This window comes from Podarcis muralis, chromosome 16, assembly GCF_964188315.1.
Source record: "Podarcis muralis chromosome 16, rPodMur119.hap1.1, whole genome shotgun sequence".
Lineage (NCBI taxonomy): Eukaryota > Metazoa > Chordata > Lepidosauria > Squamata > Lacertidae > Podarcis > Podarcis muralis.
In genome coordinates this window covers 23,689,886-23,709,453 of record NC_135670.1, presented here as the reverse complement: position 1 = coordinate 23,709,453, position 19,568 = coordinate 23,689,886, and the positions used below count along the sequence as shown (strand labels likewise).

General features: G+C 49.1%; 2 protein-coding genes across 11 annotated transcripts in view; one reads left to right on the top strand and one right to left on the bottom strand.

The window, feature by feature from the left end:
• The window catches only part of EMID1 (EMI domain containing 1), a 70,518-nt gene extending 63,387 nt beyond the window's left edge, over positions 1-7,131 (top strand). For 3 of the 6 annotated variants that reach the window (XM_077920231.1, XM_028709405.2, XM_077920233.1), the window contains exons 15-16: positions 4,278-4,368; positions 5,818-7,131. In XM_077920231.1, coding sequence (XP_077776357.1) covers positions 4,278-4,368; positions 5,818-5,957 — 231 coding nt within the window. In that variant the 3' untranslated portion in view covers positions 5,958-7,131. Of the gene's footprint in view, positions 1-4,277; positions 4,369-5,817 lie in introns of those variants that run through there. The other 3 variants (XM_077920234.1, XM_077920232.1, XM_077920236.1) reach the window with 2 other exon arrangements.
• Positions 7,132-7,408: 277 nt separating this feature from the next.
• RHBDD3 (rhomboid domain containing 3) lies at positions 7,409-19,477 on the bottom strand. Of its 5 annotated transcripts, none has more exons than XM_028711056.2 (6): positions 19,284-19,477; positions 13,396-13,556; positions 11,188-11,580; positions 10,865-11,039; positions 9,332-9,614; positions 7,409-8,582 (listed from the first exon to the last, which is right to left on the bottom strand). In XM_028711056.2, the coding sequence occupies exons 2-6, from the start codon at positions 13,550-13,552 to the stop codon at positions 8,328-8,330; spliced, it is 1,263 nt and encodes a 420-aa protein (XP_028566889.2). In that variant the 5' UTR covers positions 13,553-13,556; positions 19,284-19,477; the 3' UTR covers positions 7,409-8,327. The 5 variants fall into 5 exon arrangements, with proteins under 5 accessions (XP_028566889.2, XP_028566891.2, XP_028566887.2 ...); XM_028711058.2 differs by lacking the exon at positions 19,284-19,477 and adding an exon at positions 15,551-15,717; XM_028711054.2 differs by lacking the exon at positions 19,284-19,477 and adding an exon at positions 15,295-15,518.
• Between the last annotated feature and the right edge of the window lie 91 nt (positions 19,478-19,568).

Sequence of the window (19,568 nt, the reverse complement as noted above, 5' to 3'; positions counted from 1 at the left end):
AAGTCAGAGCGCACGGAAACGCCGTTTACTAGTCACTTGCTATATAGAGAGGCTCTAAACAACTTAACAAAACTTGTAGAGTGTCATGGATTTCAAAACACATGCAGAGAAAGATTTCTCAGTCCGGTGTTAGTTTCATTTGTGCTCATACAATCAGTGGTCATGGGAGAGGAATAGAAAAGGAACTCTCCAAACAGGGGATCCTTAGAGAAAAATGTACTCTTACAGCATTGGGCTCAGATAAAACTTAGTCAAATTGCCCTCCTTCCTTGTACAGGGGTGAACTTTTCTGCTTCTGAGCATGGTTACCAGACAGACAGACAGACAGACAGACAGACAGACAGATAGATAGATAGATATGGACTGCAGATCTCAGGAAGACCAGTTCTTCTTACGCTTATCACTGAATTTGGTTCAAGGCAGAGAGAGGAGGCCTTTGGGGAACCCATTGGAGTGGGACATATTTTCCCCTCAAAAGCATAGCATAAAATCAGGGGGATATACAATAAAAAACAATTCAAAGAATATTGCTAACCAAAAGCGATTTTCCAGTCAAAGCACTCAGACGAGGCAGTTGGGGTATCAGGACCAGGGTGGGGCTGGTGTTTTTAGGATGGGGTGTCAGTGTTGACGCAGATGAAGCCAGTCTGGGCCAGACTCGGAGAGAGCCTCTGCTCAAGGCCACACAAACGACCCAAAGAAAGGAGAATATGCAGAGTCCCTAAGTTAACACCATAACCACCACCCTCCTTTTCCTGGCAGCAGAAATACAGTACAGTGGTACCTCTGGATGCGAACAGGATCCGTTCCGGAGCCCCGTTCGCATCCAGAAGGAAACGCAACCCGCGTCCGTGCCTGTGCGGGTTGAAATTTGCCGTTTCCGCACATGCGCATGATGTCATTTTGACTGCCTGCGCATGCGCGAGCGGTGAAACCCAGAAGTAACGCGCTCTGTTACTTCTGGGTCGCCGCAGTGCGCAACCTGAAAATACTTCTCCCGAAGCTACTTCAGCCCGAGGTATGACTGTACAGAGAACGACCATATTGCTCACAAGCAAGGACTGTTGATGGAGTGGAGTGGAGTGGAATTAGACACACACACAAGGCAGATTTTCCCTCCAGGGTTTTTTTCTGTCAAAAAATGCCCACCTCTCTGAATTTCCTACTGCAGAGTAGCATCTTTTCTTCTTGTTGTTTGACCGAGAATCGAGGCTGTGAGATCCAAGTCTGCTTTCCCCGACCTGGTTCCCTCCCCAGATGTTTTGGACTACAACTCCCATCGGCCCCAGCCAGAGATGGGGTGGGGGAAGAAATATGATTCAGTCTGCATTTCAAGGCAAGCCTCCCTAATTTGCAGTGTCCACACCAATGTGTGAACCGAAACACAGCCCTCCTGTGAAATTTGCACTCCTCTGAATTTTGCGGTGCAGTTCTGCTGCCGAATGATGCATTCAAAAACACATATATTAGAGTGCATATAAACCATTACATTAGTGAAAACAGTTCTGCTATGGTGTATGGACTAAATGCTGTCCTCGTGAAAAGACTACGAAGCTGCATTATATTGGGGGAAATTGCTTTGCAAAAAACCATAATAATAAAACAGAGCAGTCAAAGCAGTTTGATTGCCCTGGGTGTCCTATGTAGCCTTGTATTGAACTGTGCAATTTTCAAAGTGTGGGCAGAGGGCTTCAGTTGCTACTACTGAGCATGTGCAGTAGTTTGAGCATGCTCAGTGTGGGGAAACGGAGGTGGTGGGCTTCTGGTGGTTACACCTCCAATAAGGTAGGAGCTCAGTGCCTTCTGGTGGTGGCAGCAGGAGAGAACAGCCACTTGCGCTCCCTTTCAATGGAGAGTGCAACTTTCTGAGCAATCCTAGGCTCATTTACTCAGAAGTAATTGCCACCCAGTTCAGCTGAGTTTACTCACAGGCAAATGTGTATAAGACTGCAACTGAAATGCTAATAACAACCCTGGATCAGTATAGCTGATATTTTAATGCAACCATCAATTTATTAGGGTCAGTTTGCGACAAAAAGGGCTTTTACCAGACCTCAAACCTCCTTGCATTAATTCATTTCCCCACCTTTTCACTCCAGGGGTATTCCAGGATGTGTGCTAGAGGTGAGAAGGATGCAGAAAGGTGGAAAGCAGGGCCGTTTCCTGGATTGGGATCCATCATTTTCCCAATGAAAATAGGGGCATCCTATTCCATTATTAGTATTCAATCAATAGATTTTATTGCGTTAGCCGTGTGGCCATAGCATAATATACATAGAAATAACAACATAAAATGGGGGTGGGGAGATAAAGGTAGATATCGTCCTGGGCGAGTACTTAAAGAAAGGGGGGGGGGAGGGGATAACGAAAGGGACAGGGGATTTAAAACATCGAGTGACAGATAGTACAAAAACAGAAAGACAAAAAACTGCTGAGGCTGGCGGAGGATCATTAAAGGGTCCTTCGGCTCCTCAGATTTGTCCTAGCTCCATTGTCCTTGTATAATAAGGCTACTTGGAGCTTCGTTCGGTTGTGCGGCATATCGACTGCAGCTGTGGTGTTAAAGAAGAAGTTAGTGCCGCTTTCCTCTTCATCACACTGAGCAGGAAGTTAGCTGTCATCTCGGTAATCCAACAATCAGAATCCTGCAAAAAAAGGGACACTATCCAGGGCTGGATTGGGAGATGAAGCTTGTTCATGAGAGGAGTTAAAAACCGAGATCTTTCATCTGTCCAGTTGGGACAGAAGAGCATTACATGTTCCATAGTCTCCAGAGCCGTGTCATTACAGGTGCATGTTCTATTTGCGATGGGAACTCTGGAATAACGACCCGACAGAACTGCTGTAGGAAAACAGTTGAGACGGGCACAGGTAAAGGCCCTTCGCTTAGCCTCCGAAGAAATTGTGAAGCAGTATAGAGGGATCCCTTCAGGGGGTGGAATAGCTAGGGCTAGGCCTGAACACGGCCCTCTTGCATGGGCAGCTATATTAGAGAAGTCAAGTTGCTGTAGCTTCTTTTTAATTGGAGGTAGGGCCGCCGGACTGATACACTCTAAGTTAAGAACAGTTTTGCAATTCAGATTGAGAAAAGAGCGGAGTTTGAGGTTAATTGTAGTTTTCCAGGGGGAATTATGAATATCTCTTAGGATCAGATTGGAAAAACCACCTCTAATTCGAGCATCCGATGCTAGTAGGTGGGAGCTATAGGAAATGGCTCGACTCCATGCTCGTTTTACAATTGAGGGCTGGGCGAACTCAAGTCGTAGGGCTGCACCTGAGACACATCTCGGGACGCCGGAAAGAGATCTCAGAAACATATGAAGTGGGCGATCCAAGTTACCTGATATTGCTGTAGTCCATACTTCACAGCCATATAATAATTTAGGGACACATTATTAGTATTAGTATTATTTATTATTATGCCCCAGCCACTGTGGGTGGCTTCCAATGTATATAAAAACATAACAAAAGATTAAACATTAAAAAACTTCCCTATACAAGGTTGTCTTTGGATGTCTTCTAAAGGTTGCATAGTTACCTCCTTAGCTCAGGGGTCGCATAACTCCATACCCTCCAGCATTTCTCCAATGAAAAGTGGGACATTCTAAGGAAAAGAGGGACATTCTGGGATCAAATCAGAAACCGGCAAAGCTTCTGTAAATCTGGAGCCATTGAGCGAATCAGTATGTGCCTTAGTGATTCTGGAGGTGCCTGTTCCAATAATAATAATAATAATAATAATAATAATAATAATAATAATACTTGTACCCCACTCATCTGACTGTGTTGCCCCAGCCACTACAGAGAACAGAGGTCTACCAATGGGAAGCTTTATTATATCATATTTATTATATTTTATTATTTTATTTTATTTCCTTCCAAGAAAAAACCTCTTCCTGGATTGCAGGGCATTGGGCTAGATGACCCTTTAAGATTCTACAGTTTGATAGTGAAGTTAGCTACCAGCACACAGCCTCTTTTCTGCGTGAAACTTTGAGAAACAGAACTACGCTTCCTTTTTAAAAAGGCACAGGCTTTTACATGACCCCGAACCCTTTAAGTAAGAAGTGGGAAACCCTGTATCATGTCCTTCCAGGACTGGGGGAATTATCACCTTTATATCTTCTGAGCCCCCTGCCCAAATTCTCCACCCGCAGTCACACACCCCTCCAAAGATTCCCGATTCAGACCCCTTTCCCTCTCTCCCCTCCTCTCCACCCTTTCCCCATAACGAGGGTGAATGAATTTCCGCTCTGCTCTTCTCAATCTCCCATCAGGCCATTAGCTTACGAAGCTTCCTAGAGCAGCAGGCCCAGCTGAAGCTCTTGTCTAGGAGGGTCACCTTGCTGGAAGCTATCATCTGGCCAGGTAACAACAGAGGGGGGGGCTCCCCCTCTCCCCTTTCCCTAGCATGCTGCATTCACCAATGCAGAGAGCCCATGGCCAGGAGACCCCCCCCCCTACTTTGCTTGCAGATATGGGCTTTCTTTCCTTCCCCGTCATCCTAAACTCTGCATGCCACTAGTCCACAATGTCCAGGTTTTTAATACCCCCTCTCCATAGCCCTGCTGCAGTCAGAGCTGCTTTTATGTGGGATTTTGCCTTTCCTGACCCATAGCCACTGGGGTGGGGTGGAGGGAGACTTAAGGGGGATACATCTGGTGATGGCTGAGGTGGGGAGGGACTGCTCCTCTTCCTCCCCACCCCTCCAAGCATGAGCTCAGAAGTAAAAAAAAATAATTGCTTGCCTTGCACCAAGAGTTAACGCCAGCTTGAGGGTGTATTGGATTTGTCAGACTGCTGGATATCCAACAGCATGGGGCGGGCCTGCCTTTCCGATGGAAGTCTGTGCATGCTCAGTGGCAGTCTCCTCTCAAGTCAGCTTGCAGCTTGTAGCTTAAGTCTGCCTGAAGGAGGTCGGCTCAAGCACTGATCTGCCTCTTCACCCACCTGGGAATGCACCAGCCAATCCGAGAACGATGTTAGCAAGGAACCAGTGCAGAGGTTCGAGTAGGGGAGTCCGCTGGCTAACTGCAGCTAAGAGACTGACTTTGCAGCATTCTGTTTGCAGCAGGAGCTTCAAATCAGGACGTACGATGGGGGCAGCTTCTCCCCAGCTTCTTGTTCCTTATCATTCAGATACACTGCCCCTGCAGGTGAGGGTTCCACCTGCCTGCTGCGGTCAGGCGATGTTGCCAGATACCCAGTTAGGCAGATTTCCCCCACCCATGTGTCCTCGGATGTCACAACTCCCACCAGCACCAGCCAGTGTGAATCAAAGGTGGCTGGGAGTTGTAGCACAACAATGTTTGGGGAACCCAAGGCTGAGATAGGCTCATTCTAAGGTGAGATTCCTTCTGCAGTTTCCCCACTTCAGATTCATTTGGAACAGCAGTTAGTTTACATTAAGGAAATCAGGGTTTTGCTCTAGGAAGACACTGGATCTTGCAGTCAACTTTGAATACAGGCATGGCGGGAGGGACCCCCAGAATCCCTAAGGAGCACCCACACCTTGTTTGTTCTCCTTGAGCAGGGATAGGGAACCTGCAGGCTCTCCAGAGGTTGCTGCACTATAACTCCCTTCCTCCTTGACTGCTGGCCATGCATGGGACTCCAGCAACATCTGGGCAGCTGTGGGTTCTCCGCTTGAGCCACCTAGACATTTTCCACACCTCTGGAACCATGAGGACCAGAAACTTGTTTTCTCTTTTAAAAAGTTCACAAAATGACAACCGAGGTTCTTGGGTTGCCAAATTCAGCAGCGGACGAAAAGCAGCTCAGCTCTGACTCTTGCTTGTCCTTCCTCTCCGTTGACAGAACCGGAGCCGGGATCTGGACTGGGCCTTTCCTCCACCAGCATGCCTGGCTACGACCGGGGGAAGCGCGACGAAAGCCTGGCAGCCTACAAGATGATCTCCCACCACCTCTCTCAGAGGAGCGAGGAGGAGAGGAAATGAGGAGGGGGCCGTTGGCCTGCCCGTTGGCAGGTGCAGACGAAGAGCATCCTTTTTGAGGAGGGCACGAGAGGACTCTTTCAGGGTGCGCCCCCAAGACCCAGCCCTCTTCCTCCCACTTTGGACTGCCCCCCCCCCACGGAGAAGCAGTGGAGAGGCGTGTGTTGAGGAGGGCGCTTGCTTGCCCACAGCCTGCTTCCATATTTATTTCGCGCAAAGGGTTGTGTGTGTGTGTGTCTCTGTAACGGTTGCTGCGATGCACCCCACGCCTTCACCCCACGAATTGTTGCCACAATTAAGCCGCTAAGCATTCTTTGCGGCCGCCTGATTGTCTCGTAGGGAAAGCCGTTTATCCCTTGGTGCTATTTAATGGGGATATTTTCCCCCCTGCACAGCACAACTGCACCCTCTCCTGTAACTTGCTGTTTTTCTGGCGCTTGGGACTTTGACCTGGAAATTTAACTAGTTTTTCTACTAAATTTCTCCCGATCCCTGAATCGCCCATTTCCCCCCTTAGCCTGGCCCAGGCAAGGATAACCGAGGAGAGAAACTGGGCTTTTCTGGACTACTGTTTTCAATCGCAGTTGTGGAAGACATCATGATATCTTTGCCGGGAAAACAAAAGTTCCCCACTCGCTTCCTAAGAATGGGGAGCTCTAGTAGGGTCAGGTCAAAGGGGTTCCTAGGGCTTCACTTTCGCTCGGGATGCCCAGCAGTGTGTGTTTGTGGAGAGAGGACAAACATTTTCTCTTCCCTGGTAGAAGTTGCCAGCGCTGAACTGTGTGGATGTTGTAAGAACTACACCAGTGGCTGTCCCAACAAAGGATTTGCATGCGTAAGTCCTTTGTGATTGGATCCCTGGGTACAATTTTAGCAGCCGGATCAGATCCGGCACGCAAGCTGTGTATCCCAAGTTGTCAGGTGGGCTGCGAAGGCAATTCAAAGGGAGGTTGGATGTTGGAACAGGTGGGGAGGTGCTGCTGGTGCTGCCATGAAGCTTCAAGCACCTGGGAGACGATCAGACTACTCTTAATGCAAAGTCTTGTGGGCAAAGCAGATCAGGGAGAGAGAAGGATGCGTGTGTGTGTTTATCTATGTGTGTCTGCCTCCATATAATGTATGTACTCTCTGGGATTTTGGCTGATAACAGGGACCAGGTCAATAAAGCTTCACTGAACAGGAGCCTCTGCCTGAATTGAAGGGAATGTAGATGGCCTTACCTCAAACCTGAGCTAAGATGATGCTCTCTGTATGGATCCTTTGCTGCGTTTTGTTAAATGTCCATCAGGCATCAGCTTGGCAAAGGTGACTTTTCAAGTCCTCTCCTACTGCTTTAAGAGTCATGGCTCACTCCCAGAAAATCCTGGCACCTGTAGCTTGTGAACAGCCCTGAAAGCTGTTAGGAACACCCAGGGCTCCCCCCCCCTTAAAAAAAACGTTTAGGGGTAGTCTCATTTTGACTCAAGAAAATACCATTTTATAGTTCAAATTGGGGGAAATAAATACAGTAAATGGACAAAAGTACAAAGATTCACAAAATGTTTAGGGGTATGCGTCCCCCCAGAAAAAAAAGCACTGGGAACACCTTGGCGGGCAACAGTTCCTAGGATTATTTAGGGGAAGTTGTGGATCCCACCCCCAACACATGAATCCTGGGAACTGTTATAGAATCACAGAATTGGATGGGACCCAACAGGTCATCCAGCCCAACCCCCTTGCAATGCAGAATTCGCAGTCATCTGTTATTCCTATGAACGTTTTAAGAGTACTTTAAACATAAAGTGCAGACATGACTCTGTTCTGCATGTGGTGAGAATGCCCTGCTCCACCCCTTCAAAGTGGCTGTATGAGAAAGGCCCAGATTTGAGTTCTGGATGCTTTAGGTCAAACTCGGAACCCCGGAACTGAGATCCCTGCTACAACTCCCAGGTGAGTGGCGGAGCTCACAGGCACAGAGAGAGGTCCCTTTTTCACGAACGCCTAATGCATGGCAGCCCAGACGGATTGGCCGCTGGGTGCGGCCTTTGCCCGTGTTCCCACCACCTCCTGACACGTCTCTGGAGATGGTTTCCACAAACACCCATGGAACACGTGGAAAAATGACTGCAATCAGGTGAAACCTCTGGCTTTGTTATTCCAAGAATCCCCAGGATGGGATGGAAGAAGCCACTGGGTCTCCCCTTTTGGAGGATTTCCCAAGTGACTTGCAGCCCTTGATATATGTGCATTGTCTCTCACTCTTGCCCTTGTGATGCACCAGCCTGGCTGGGCTGTACGGCAGCCACCCCATAGCAGCAGGACGGCCTTGGCTTCAATGGTGGGTCTCACTTTCCTTCCTTCCCAGTTGAGTCCACAGCGAATCGCCGCTCAACTTCACCGGCGGTGGCTGGTTTTCTGGCCTGGACACTGGCACCATTCAGGCTGGCTTGCCAACCTCTGTCTACTCGCTGGCTGGTGCCTGGAGGAGGTCGCTAGCGATGAGCAGAGCGGCTCTCTGCCGTCACCACGGCTTGGTCTCCGACATGGCCTCCGATCAGCAGTGAGACAGCACCCTCCACGTGGCCTGTGGCTGCCAGTGCAACAACTGCCCGCTCGGTTGGGAAGCCCATTTTCTGGAGCTGCTGGAGCCTGAAAGGGCAGGGGGCGGCAAGTTAGATAGTTGTTTATTTCTTTGACATCTGATGGGAGGGCATTCCACAGGGTGGGTGCCACTACCGAGAAGGCCCTCTGCCTGGTTCCCTGTAACTTTGCTTCTTGCAGGGAGGGAACGGCCAGAAGGAACTCAGAGCTGGACCTCAGTGTCCAGGCTGAATGATGGGGGTGGAGACGCTCCTTCAGGTATACTGGGCCGAGGCTATTTAGGGCTTTAAAGGTCAGCGCCAACACTTTGAATTGTGCTTGGAAACGTACTGTTGTCTGCCTGGGGCGAAAAGAGCTTTTAAGCTCTGCTTCACTCGGGGAGCAAGGCCTGCTAAGCATGCCAGCTCTGGGATGCTCATGTGAAATCTCACGGAGCCATCAAAGATCCCAGAAAGTCTCGTGTGAGATCTCTAGCCTCCCGGAGTTGGTGTGCTGAGCAGGCCTTGCCTTCCAAAGCAAGGCAGAGTGTTTCAAAGCTCTGTTTTTGTCTGCTCCCCTTGGGGTTACCTGCTACCAAATGTCCCCCTACCCCTGCTAGCCACAGGGTTGGCTCTAAGGGTTTGGGGACCTGCAATCAGAGACACGCAGAACTCTTTGAACCAAAGCCCCACGCGAGATGCGATTGCACTGTATCCATCTCTCTGATGCCCCACCAAACCCCATCAGGAAGGGAGCTTTAGCTTTCCCCCGGGAAACCCTTACCGGAGAGAAGAAACTGAAGATTTGGAAAGTTTCACCTCTTCCTCCGCCATATCCTGCAGAGAAGCCTGGATCCCGGCTTGGAGCAGCTCTTCATCCATCAGGGATCCTTGGAGGGCCGAGAAAGGAGCACCTAAAGCCCCATGGTGGATGGGGAAGGGAGGCAGGGAACCAGCAGCAACTGACTGCCTACATTCCTGCTCCAGCGCTGCGGTTTCTCCACTCCAGTAAGAGGCAGGTGGCGAAGCCAGAAAGAGAGGCTGTGTAGGGAAATCTGCTGGGGGAAACGCTTGGGTTGGCGACTCCGGAGAATGAGGAATCCTGGGAGAGAGAAAAAGGTAGGCAAGGCTGTGATCTTGAGCCAAAGAAGACTGAAGCTCAGTGGTGGAGCACTTGCCTGCAGAAGGTTCCCAATTCCCCACCCCCCAAATATTTACTTATTATATTTTCAGGTACACATTTCCCCACAATTAAATATAGAACAATACAGCCAACGACTTCCCTTCTCCTCCTTCCATGGTTCTTTGTACTTCCAAAATTAACTGAGTACAGTCGTACCTCGAAAGTCGAACGGAATCCATTCTGGAAGTCCTTTCTCATTTCCAAAATGTTCAGAAACCAAAGTGTGGCTTCTGATAGGCTGCAGGAAGCTCCTGAAGCCAATCGGAAGCCACGGAAGCCCCATCAGACGTTCGGGTTCCAAAGAACGTTCACAAACTGGAACACTCACTTCCGGGTGTGTGGCATTCAGGAGCTAAGGTATGACGGTATTATATTTCCTCCGTCTGGTTTCCCCCTTTCCATTCTATCTTAATCCAAATTATACCATTGAATTTACAATAATCCTGCTAGTGTTTTCATTTGCTTACAATGGTTTTTCTGCAAATGTTCTCCATTCCTCTTTATATACCCATTCTTCTTGTTTTCCTGCCCTGCTGGCTAGGCCTGCTAGCTCTGCGTATTCCATCATTTACCAGCTGCCATTCTTCCCTCTTTGGAGCCTCTCCCACCTTCCATTTCTGAGCTAACAAAATCCAAGCTGCAGTCGTTACGTACATAAATAGCTTTTTTCGCCCCCTGGCTACCTCTATCTGTAACATACCCAGAAGAAATGCCTCTGGGCCTTTGGAGGGGGGAAGTTCTTTTAAACAATTTTTTCATTTCATTACAAATCATTCCCCAATACAGTGCTACCTTGGAAGTCAAACGGAGTCCATTCCGGAAGTCCATTCGACTTCCAAAACGTTCAGAAACCAATGTATGGCTTCCGATTGGAAGCTCCTGCAGCCAATCGGAAGCTGCGCCGGACGTTTGGGTTCCAAAGAATGTTCGCAAACTGGAACACTTCCAGGTTTGCGGCATTCGGGAGCCAAAACGTTCGACTCGCAAGGTGTTCGGGATCCAAGCTACGACTGTAATCTGAAGTTTCCCAGGTTCAATCCCCAATGTCTCCAAACAGGGCAGGGAATGTCCCCTGCCTGAAATCTGCTGCTCGTCTTTCTTATTAAGTCCCAAATGACGACCCCTTCACCCGCCCAGCCCTACAAAGAAAGCCTGGGTTCCCAATTCACCTGTCTCTCCTGGCGGCTGGGTCAGCGGTGGGGAGGATTTCAGCAGGTTCTGCCGGGGACCGGACGAAGTGGAAGAAAGAGCCTCTCCCCTGGAGGGTCTTAAAGATGATTCCGCCATGCAGCTTTTCCAGGCGTCTCTCTGATAATTCCAGCGGGGAGAAGACCCCGGCCCAGACTGTGGCGTCAAGGGAAATGAGAGACTAAGCAGACCCTGGTTGCTGGACCCACCCAGACCAACCTCCTGCTCTCACAAGGGCCAACAAGATGCACCATAAACCAGCAGTTAACACGCCCCCCCCAACCCATCTTTTCGGAAAGGATACAGGCCAGGCCTGTGAGCAGCCCACTCAGATGCAGGAGGAAAGGAGAGCTGGGGGAGAGAATCCAGCTCAGACCCAGCAGCAGCACAGCCAGCAGAGGAGGGGAAGCCCACTTCCAGGGACCCCCCTGTTTCCGACGCCCTTGGGGGCACCCCAGCAAGGCCAGGTGCACGGGGGTGTAGCCCCCAACAGCAGAGCCGGCCTGAGCACCCTGCAGCCATGCTAGGAGGAGGTAGAGGAGGGCCGAGGCGAAAGCGCCAAGTGCCGAAGAGTGGAGGTAGCGCAGAGTGCCCTGGCGTCGCTCCTGATGCCAACTCAGCAGCGGAAAGAGGAGCAGGTTGAGGAAGAACAAGGGCGCCTCCGTGAGGCACAGGCAGTAGGTCACGAGGCGATATGCTGTGGGGAGGAAACACGGGGTGGTTAACAACATGCCATTATTCTTATTAAATTATTCATCCTATTGAAAATTTTCGGTTGGGAAATAAAGTGGAAAAAAGTCAAAACAAGGACAAAAGGAGGGGGGAAGTGATTGAAACTGTGGTAAAATACAATACAGTGGTACCTTAGGTTAATTCATTCTGGAGGTCTGTTCTTAATCTGAAACTGTTCTTAACCTGAGGTACCACTTTAGCTAATGGGGCCTCCAGCTGCCGCACGATTTCTGTTCTCATCCTGAGGTAAAGTTCTTAACCCAAGGTACTACTTCCAGGTTAGCAGAGTCTGTAATCTGAAGTGTTTATAACCTGAGGTGTTTGTAACCCGAGGAACCACTGTACTCATTTAAACAGCCTTAAAATATCAATGACATCCCTTCTCCATGGTTCATTTTGCCTCATATCACAAATCCATGCATATTTTACATAAACTAAACCATTCCATTATGACATCCATCAAAACTTATTTGCACTGTTGGATTTATTTTAACGCTGCCAATGTTTTCAAGCGTACACAATTTACCCCCATGTATTCAATAAACATTTTCCAATCTTCTCTAAACGTACGTTCTTCTTGTTCTCTTATTCTATATGGTAAGACCACAAGCTGCACGTGTTCTGTCAGCTTAAGTTGCCATTCTTCTTTAGTTGGGACCTGGCTCGTTTTCCATTTTGGGGCTAACGAAACACAGGCCGCAGTAGTGGCACACATAAATAACCTTTTTTGACACCTGGGAATTTCCGTCTGAATTATCTTTTGAAAAGTATTTTAAAACTTTTTTTCCAATTCATTATGGGTTATTTCCCAATACTCTTTTATCCTTTTGCAAGTCCACCACATGTGAAAGAACGTTCCCTTCAAGGTTCACCCAGTACAACCGCCTGAAATGCAGGAATCTCAGCTGAAGCACCCGCGATGGGCCGCCGTGCACAATTATTCTAACAAGTATAAAATTATTAACTAGCCCTCGTGATTTTTTTTTACATAAAGGCATTCCAAATATCACTATATTTGCCCATACACAAATCTAAAAGCCATCCATTTGTATGTTGCAAGAGCAGTCGTGTCTTCTAGCCATTGTTCAAGAGGAGGTGAGGGGCATTTTATTATCATCCCACTGAATAAATATCCATCTTTTAGCAGAAGCAAGTTTACATCGTAATGGCCAAGAATTCTGTAACCAAGAAACAGGGACGGATGCTCTCTCCCCACCCCCACCCAATCCCTTTTCTGTCAAGTCTTTAAATTCGTAACCCAGAGAGCAGGGACTGACTGGTTATTGACAGCTGTCAGCTGCCCTGGAATCCTGTTGGAAGGGACCCTAAGTATCATCTAGTCCAACCCCCTGCAAAGCAGCCGTCCCATGTCGGGATCGAACCTGCAACTTTGCCGTTATCAGCAAGGGAGCCTTTTTTGGCTTCGAGGGGGCAGGATAAAAACAGTTTGTACAGTGGTACCTCGGGTTAAGAACTTAATTCGTTCCAGAGGTCCGTTCTTAACCTGAAACTGTTCTTAACCTGAGGTACCACTTTAATGGGGCCGCCGTGCGATTTCTGTTCTTATCCTGAAGCAAAGTTCTTAACCCGAGGTACTATTTCTGGGTTAGCAGAGTGTGTAACCTGAAGAGTCTGTAACCTGAGCTACTACTGTATCAATAAAAACCCACATGGGATTTCGGGGGGTGGGATGAGAGTGGTGTGCTGGACCCAAGGAGCCCAGAACGGTTAGGGAGGCAACACGCAACACGCCAGGGGGCAGGAGCCTCAGGTAGCTTACCTTGGAAAGGGCTGGTGAGCAGGAGGCTGGGCGATAACGCCAAACTTTCATCTACGCCCGTCAACCAGAATAGGCAGAGAAGCACCATGAGGGTGAACGATGCAACTGGGGGGCGCCATAACCCCCATGGCCTGGTCCAAAGGCTCTTCATCAGCATGCCCCTAAGGGGAAGGAAAAGACAAGGGAGAAAGTGGCAGGGTTATATTAAAACCAGAAGGCGAGAAGCCATCCATTTGCTAAAGCTTTTAATCACTGGTTATTCAGAAGTTATCCAGAGGACCATAAAGAAGGCTGATCGCCGAAGAATTGATGCTTTTGAATTATGGTGCTGGAGGAGACTCTTGAGAGTCCCATGGACTGCAAGAAGATCAAACCTCTCCATTCTTAAGGAAATCAGCCCTGAGTGGTCACTGGAAGGACAGATCCTGAAGCTGAGGCTCCAATACTTTGGCCACCTCATGAGAAGAGAAGACTCCCTGGAAAAGACCCTGATGTTGGGAAAGATGGAGGGCACAAGGAGAAGGGGGTGACAGAGGATGAGATGGTTGGACAGTGTTCTCGAAGCTACGGACATGAGTTTGACCAAACTGCGGGAGGCGGTGGAAGACAGGAGTGCCTGGCGTGCTCTGGTCCATGGGGTCACGAAGAGTCGGACACGACTAAACGACAACAACATTCAAGAGGAGCGTACACCTAGTAAAGACTCTGGGATTTGTGGGGCTTCCACATTTACGGCACTTTAAGAGTCAGGCCCGCAACCCCAAAGAATCCTGAGTTTACTCCTGACGGAGCTACAATTCCCAACACCCTTAACAAACTACAGTTCCCAGGATTATGCCTGGTGTGCGGGGGGCGACGGGGGGAACCTCAGGTTTGTAGCTCCTAACTAATGGCTCCTGCTGACTGCCCAGATTAACCTGTCAGATTATGAATTTGGCCACAGGGCAACTGAGCTGTGGCAAGTTGCTCTGGCCTGATCCTGAGTCAGCCCTCACCAACCGAGCTCAGCGGCTGAGCATAGGCTTTGCATGCAGAAGTTCCCAGCTTCGATTCCCCCAGCAGCAACTCCAGGTCGGGCTGGCAGCATTCTCTGCCTGAAACCCCAGAGAGCAGCTGCCAGTCAGTGTAGACAATACTGAGCTAGATGGACCTATGCTCAGTCCAAGGCTGCCTCCTCACATTTTTTGGACCACAACTGATTGATGGGAGCTGCCAAAAGATCAGGAAGGCCCTGGGTTGTCAAACTGCATGCCCAACTCTGCATTTGATTGGTTTGGGTGCCTCACAATCCCATGATTAAAGGTCTTATAGGTGAGAGGATTGTCCCTCATCAACGCGGGAACACAGTTTTTCTAACCATGTAGAGTGAAACGCCAGGGGCGACGTGCTGTGGGTTAAACCACAAAGCCTAGGACTTGCCGATCAGAAGGTCAGCGGTTCGAATCCTGCGACGGGGTGAGCTCCCATTGCTGAGTCCCAGGTCCTGCCCACCTAGCAGTTTGAAAGCACGTCAAAGTGCAAGTAGATAAATAGGTACCGCTCCGGCGGGAAGGTAAACGGCGTTTCCGTGCGCTGCTCTGGTTCGCCAGAAGTGGCTTAGTCATGCTGGCCACATGACCCGGAAGCTGTATGCCAGCTCGCTCGGCCAGTAAAGCGAGATGAGCGCCGCAACCCCAGAGTCGGTCCGGACTGGACCTAATGGTCAGGGGTCCCTTTACCTTTTAGAGTGAAACCCAGCTGGTTCAGAAGAGCCCCCAAAAAGCATGCACGATGCACAAGTCACTTATGGAACTCACTGCTGCAGGATGCAACTAGATGACATTTTGAAAAAGCTGCAACTGGTTTTGAGCACAAATGAAATAGCTTAAGGGGGGCATATGCAAAAGAGGATCCCTGCACCTTTCACGACTGTGCAGGAGATAATTTCTGGGAGCAAAGCTTGCATGCCTGAGCTGATCCAAGATTTTTTACAAGATCCACCGGACCAGCATCTCACGACGGGGATGAAGGCAGCCAGATCCTTCCTTCCTTCCTTTTTGATCTGCAGCCTCTCACCCTCAATCTCGGCTCTTTCCCACTGGGCAAGAACATTGCTTGGAGAAAACTGGGGAACACTCCCCCCCCCCGTCCCTCCCCCTATTCCTTTTTCTTTTACCAAGCGCAAGGCTGGCGGCGTGCATGGGGTTGCACCGGCCGGATGGGCAACTCGTCAGCCGGGAGAAAAGGACCAGCGCGCAGCCATTTTGGACATGGCAGTTTGGGATCTGCGAGGCCGGTCGGCGCTGATCCTCTCTACGGCTTGCACATGCTTTTGCAACGAGGCAAGGGAGCGTCGCTAAAGAGGAACCAGAAACGAAGGAGCTCCGGGGGGGGGGGGCAAGATTAGAACTCAGATCCCATCTGCTTCTGCAAAGTCCTTAGTGGTATTTTTTTGTTTGAGGGTAGGGGGTAGGAATGAGTTTCAGTTCTCTGTTCTTTTTGCCGGTCTGTGCAGAGTTGGTTTACTCAGTCCCTCCTTTTCGGCACTGCTTACTCAGCAATGAGGCCGCCAACGTGGCTGGCTTTAAAAGAGGACAATTTTACAACTAGCCACAATGCCTATGTTCTCTTGTTTCCACAGGCGGAGGCAGCAATGCCAGTCGCTGCAAACCGCAGCAGGGGAGAATGGCTTTACTCTTGATTGCGGGTTTTCACTATTGAGAACAAGGTGCTAGACAGAGTGGGCCCACCTGGACCAGTAGCAGGCTCCTATGTCTACTTAGAAGTAATCACCTTTCGTTCTGTGGGCTTTTTGCCCTGGAAATGGGTTAAGGAATTAAGCAACTAAACAGTGCAGTCACTCAGTTCTTAATCACCTTATTTCAATTTCTCAGCAATGGGCTTAACAAACAAACAAACAAAACCCCTATGCTTGCATCACTTTTCCAGACTCCAGGCTGCATTTGGATTGCAAGCCTCAAAGAGCAGATAATGGTGGGGTTGCAACTTTTTTGTTGTTGTTCCCAAAATGGAGCATGATGCCAGTGCAAAACCGATTTCCGTGTGGGGAGCTCCTGTTATGCGTCCTCTGACTGCCCTATGCGCCATGTGTTCTAAATTCGCTTGCAAGATCATCACCTTGTCATGGTGAGATGGACTCATTGCTAAGACGGTGTTCATGGAAGACTCGGCTACCGAGTGATCACCAAAGAAGAAGAATATATGTTTAAAGCATGTGGCTCCACCCTCAAAGAATCCTGGGAACTGTGGTTCATTAAGGGTGCTGAGCATTGACAGGATGCCCTTAACAAACTACAGCTCCCAGGATTCTTTGGAGAAAGACATATACTTTTAGTATAAGTAGCATGTACACAGCTGCTGTCTCCTAAGAGAAAACAACACACCCCGAAAGTTGTTGGGCTTTTTTTTAAGAAAACCCCCACAGTTATTTAGCAGCCCTAATGCTAGACCTCAGAGTGGACCCACTGAAATTAATGGGCATGCCTAACCTGAGTCCATTTTTAACTAGCATGGAGTGCAAGCCAATGAAAACAACTCCATTCTGCGCACACACTAGAAGTCTGCATCTGTATTGGAAAAGTTTTTAGATGTCTTCATTGTTTTGTCAAATAAGAGTTCCCTTTCCAAACACATTCCAGAAAATGAAAGGCCAGTCCCAATAGTATAGTTGATAGCATAACACATAATCATCTATATTTTATTTTGGTGTTGTTGGCTTTTTTAAAAAAATGTCATAAAGAAATATGCTAGCATCACATTGGGGTCTCCAAAACGGAAGTTGTGGGGGATGTTTCGTTGTGAAAAACCTGTGTCCAAACTGTGTTGTATAGGACTGTATGTAGGCCCTGAGTTCCTGGGAAATGACAATATTTTTAAAAAACACTTCCCTTTCTAAGTGTTCTGAAACTACATAGAAAGAGGTGTACAAGGAGGGGAACGCTTTAAAAAGTCAGGAAATAAGGAGAGGAACAGGACAGAAGAAACTCGAGATGGAAGAACAGGGCGGCTTCGAGAGGTATTGGGAGGGAGTTGTTGCTGGATGACACCCACTGGGTGCCATCAGGGTTTCCAGGAGGTTAGAGACTCAGAACTCGGGTGCAGTGGGAGAGATAGCACAGGCTTCCAAAACTTTGGGAGCCAGTGGGCACATCTGGAATTTTGAGACAGCCGCAAAATGGCTGCCATGAGGTATGTGGCACAATTCAAAATGGCTGCCATGGGACCATGTTGGGGACCCAGCCACGACATGGTGGGCAGACAGGCACAAGCTCCATTTTAAATTCCCACTGGGTGCTTGCTAAGTTGCAGAGATCGTGGAGGACCGGAGTTCTCCACCATTGCCTTACCTACTAGACTGCATCCACGTGCTGTGATTTGCCATCCCCACAAGAGCATCAAAAATGCCCACACATTTTTCTGAAATGTACATTATTGATGTGCATTATTTTGAAATGGACATTATCAAATGAGAGCTACTTCCTGCAGCTGATAGCGATTTAGGACCCCCGTCCTTTGAATAGACCGCTATGGAGGTCAAAGGCTATCGCTAGATTCAGACACCAAATCTTCTAGATATTTAAGGTTTGTAGATACAGAAAGAGGTGTTGGATAATGTAACAAAATGCAGCTGCATCCTCTCCATCTTTACTCAGAGTAAAGTGGCAGGCTGGTGCAATGTGGGGGCTCCCAAACTGCAGCATGTTTGTAAAAATATAACGTATTTTTCTGTGTATAAGACACCCCCATGTATAAGACGTCCCCTATTTTTAGGGATTCCAATTTAAGAAAATAGGGGGGAGATTGCCCCGTGTATTATGTTTTTCACATAATTTTAAAGTAAAAAAACCTAGTCTTATACACGGAAAAGTATGGTTATTTAAAATTAGGCAGGATCAAGCTCCAGTGTATTGCAATGCTCACAACAGGAAGAGAAATTGTTTAGGGGTCCGCCAATACCTCCAGCAATTTTCAAGTGGTCCATAGGAGGGAAAGGTGGGAACTACTGATATAATCCAGAGGGGAAACCAGTGGCCCTCCAGATGTTGTTGTACTCCCAAGTTCATCACCCTTGACCACTGGCTATGCAGGGCAGGGGCCATTGGGAATTGTATTATTTATTGTATTCCTATCCCACCCATGAAGGGACGTGGTTGATGCTGTGGTTAAACCACAGAGCCTAGGACTTGCTGATCAGAAGGTCAGCAGTTCGAATCCCCACAACAGGGTGAGCTGCCGTTGCTCAGTCCCTGCTCCTGCCAACCTAGCAGTTTGAAAGCACGTCGAAGTGCAAGTAGATAAATAGGTACCACTCTGGCGGGAAGGTAAATGGCATTTCCGTGCGCTGCTCTGGTTCGCCAGAAGCGGCTTAGTCATGCTGGCCACATGACCCAGAAGCTGTACGCCGGCTCCCTCGGCCAATAAAGCGAGATGAGCGCCGCAACCCCAGAGTCGGTCACGACTGGACCTAATGGTCAGGGCTCCCTTTACCTTATCCCACCCAAGAGCTGGCACGTATAGTTCCCCTCCTCTCAATGTTATCCTCACAACGTCCCTGAGAGGTAGGTTAGGCTGAGAGGCAGTGATTGCCAAGGTCAGCACCCAGTGAGCTTCATGGCTGAGGGGAAATGGAGCCCTGGACTCCCAGGGACTAGTTCCCCTGGCATGTCAAACACGGTTGGTGGCTTGAGGGGTCAGGGACTGCCTCCTAGCCTAGCCTACCTCGCAGGGTTGTTGTGAGGTTAAAGTAGGGAGTGGGGTGGGGAACCCATGTTTAGCAAAGAAGAGAAACGAAGGCATTTTCTCTACTTTCAAAGGGGCTTATTCGCCCCCCAATCACCTTCTGGGCCAATCCTCCCAGAGAGCCCGCCCCCTTCCCTCATGTCACTCACACGCACACCCGCCCGACGTTTTTCAATCGCTCTGCCTCTTGGACGAGGATCCCTAAAGCCTCCCGGACGGAACCATCCGCTCAACAGGAGGGGGTTGCGAGCGTCCGTCGCTATTCCATGCGCAAAAAGCCTCTACCGCTCCCCTCCTCCGCATCTTTCCCCTAGCTCTCTTTTTGACTTCTTTGACTCCAACCTGAATTTAGGATAAATACAAAGAGGAGAGGAAGAAAAGAAGTGGCGCGTTCCCGCTCCACGCCCCCCCCCCGCTTTAACATCGCACAGTGG

Coding starts and splice junctions, on each gene's coding strand:
- RHBDD3 (XM_077920237.1), bottom strand. Junction 11,040..11,187: donor GCTGCTCACAGGCCTGGCCT/GTATCCTTTCCG, acceptor TTGACGCCACAG/TCTGGGCCGGGGTCTTCTCC. Junction 9,615..10,864: donor CCAGCCGCCAGGAGAGACAG/GTGAATTGGGAA, acceptor TCTCTCTCCCAG/GATTCCTCATTCTCCGGAGT.